This window comes from Sinocyclocheilus anshuiensis, unplaced genomic scaffold (genome assembly GCF_001515605.1).
Source record: "Sinocyclocheilus anshuiensis isolate Anshui unplaced genomic scaffold, SAMN03320099.WGS_v1.1 scaffold207, whole genome shotgun sequence".
NCBI lineage: Eukaryota > Metazoa > Chordata > Actinopteri > Cypriniformes > Cyprinidae > Sinocyclocheilus > Sinocyclocheilus anshuiensis.
This window is the reverse complement of record NW_015551045.1, coordinates 1758551-1760673: the sequence shown is the minus strand read 5'-3', so window position 1 is coordinate 1760673 and position 2123 is coordinate 1758551. Positions and strand designations below refer to the sequence as shown.

The following is a 2123-nucleotide window of genomic DNA, read 5'->3' as shown; positions in this document are numbered from 1 at the left end:
CCTAATGATTTTTGGCATAAAAGAAAAATGGATAATTTTGACCCATACAATGTATTGTTGGCTATTGCTACAGATTTCCCCCAGCGACTTAAGACTGCTTTTGTCACATATGAGATGTGTTCTCTGAATAGGCGTGTGAGCTGCCTCTGTCGTGTGTGTCTCCTGCAGTGGATCATGTGATCCCGGAGCCGGGCTCTAGTCTGGTGGAGGCGTTCGAGCGCTGGCGTGAGTGGGCAGATGAGAAAGCCTGCTGTGATTACTCTCTGCATGTGGACATCACCCACTGGAACGACAGCATCAAACAAGAGGTCCTGAGTCTCATTAAGGAAAAAGGTGGGAGATCTTTTACTATTACACTTTTTTAAGATTGCTTACACACCAGGGCGTAGCGTCTGGGTATGCAGGTGCATATTGAGGGCCCGCCGAGCCAAGGGGGAACTTTTAATTGAAACGAGGGATCGAATAGAGCCCTGCACGGGCCTCAAATCTAGGCCCTTGTCCCACAGCTTATCCGAATTCTCGGCCCGAGTCCGACTCGAGCCCGTGTCTTTTTTCTCTCTTTACACAGCTGCTTTTGCAGCCATTAAAATAGTTCAGTTTTGGTTTTTGGTAACTTGGTCTCTTAACTAGTTGCTTATTAGCATGCATATTACTAGAATATTAGCCATTTATTAGTAGTAATTAAGCACATATTAATGCTTTATTCTACATCCCTAATTCTACCCAATACCTAAACTTAACAACTACCTTACTAACTATTAATAAGCAACAAATTAGGAATTTATTGAGGAAAAAGTCATTGTTAATAGTGAATAAGTGTTCCCTATTCTAAAGTGTTACTTGGTTTTTAATAGCAAAGTGGTTATATTTCTTTTCGTTTCTTTATTAAGTTCATTTAGAAGTATGTTTTGAACATTTTATGTTTGTTAAATTCAAGTTTTTGTTTTTTAAAGTACCAAGTGGCTAGCGGCGGACAGTGAGTCGAGCATATGTTTGATCAATTTAGCCTTCTCAAATCAACACGACTTGCCTAAAATAAAATCCATAGAGAACACTTCATGCATTTCACAATTTTAACCTAGATAAATGTGCGCTTTTAGGTGCATATCCAATCGTTTGTGCGGAGAGTGGAAGCTGAAGCGCACTTTGACATGGAGGCGCTAGCGATCACTTGCATTTTTTTTCTTAATAAGTGTGGAAACTTAAAATACGCCATCATTTTTGCTCATAAATGCACTTTCTGCTGTCTCGGTCTTGAACAGGAGCGCGTCACAATGATGAACCGAAACTCAGCGAATACTTGTCTCACAGACATGATAAAATATCTATAGAATGCTTTAAATTACTACTTTAAAACGAAATAATTAAAATCGAAAACAAGCTATTAGACCCATATCCAATTGTTTGTGCAGAGTGGAAGCTGAAGCGTGCTTTGCAGGACATGGAGGCGCCAGCACGATCACTTGCATTTCTTTTTTTTTTTTTGTAAGAGTGGAAACTTAAAATACACCGTAATTTTTGCTCATACAGATAAGACTAATGCATCATTCGGAACTGCAAAGGGTCTGCTTTTTTGTGTGTACTCACAATATCAACAAAACGTTGTGCTTTTGTAAAATAAGGAAAAACAAACAGGATGCACTTTCTGCCATCTCAGTCTTGAGCAGGAGCGCTTCACAAAAATTAACGGAAACTCAGCGAATACTTGCCTCACAGACATGATAAATATATCTGTAGAAAGCTTTAATTTACTACTTTAGACTGAAATAATTCAAATCAAAGACAAAAACTCTTTCATTATGTAATCCGTAAAGATGCATTTATCTCTAAAGGTGCATCCAATGAGGAGATGGCGAGTCAGGATCGTCAACTTCATCTTTGCGACACTGACTCAGAAAACACTAGTTTATTAATAAAGAATTCAAATATCTCCTTACTATTTTTAACCATTTTTTTCCTGTTTTTTGTTTGTTTGTTTTTTTGGGCCGCTGTGCGAAGATTGTGTTTGCATGCAGTACAAATAGCCTATAGTCCTTAGCCATCTTCAAGAATCGACTAAAAACACATCTCTTCCATCTTTATTTGACCCTCTAACTCTAGCACTCTCTATTCTAATTCTATTC

At 38.4% G+C, this 2123-nt stretch overlaps 1 protein-coding gene across 1 annotated transcript in view; it reads left to right on the top strand.

Moving 5' to 3' along the window:
* The window catches only part of LOC107661764 (dihydropyrimidinase-related protein 3-like), a 34387-nt gene that overhangs the window by 10171 nt on the left and 22093 nt on the right, over nt 1-2123 (top strand). The window contains exon 4 of the mRNA XM_016451532.1: nt 169-333. Within this exon, the coding sequence (XP_016307018.1) occupies nt 169-333 (165 nt within the window). The remainder of the gene's footprint in view (nt 1-168; nt 334-2123) is intronic.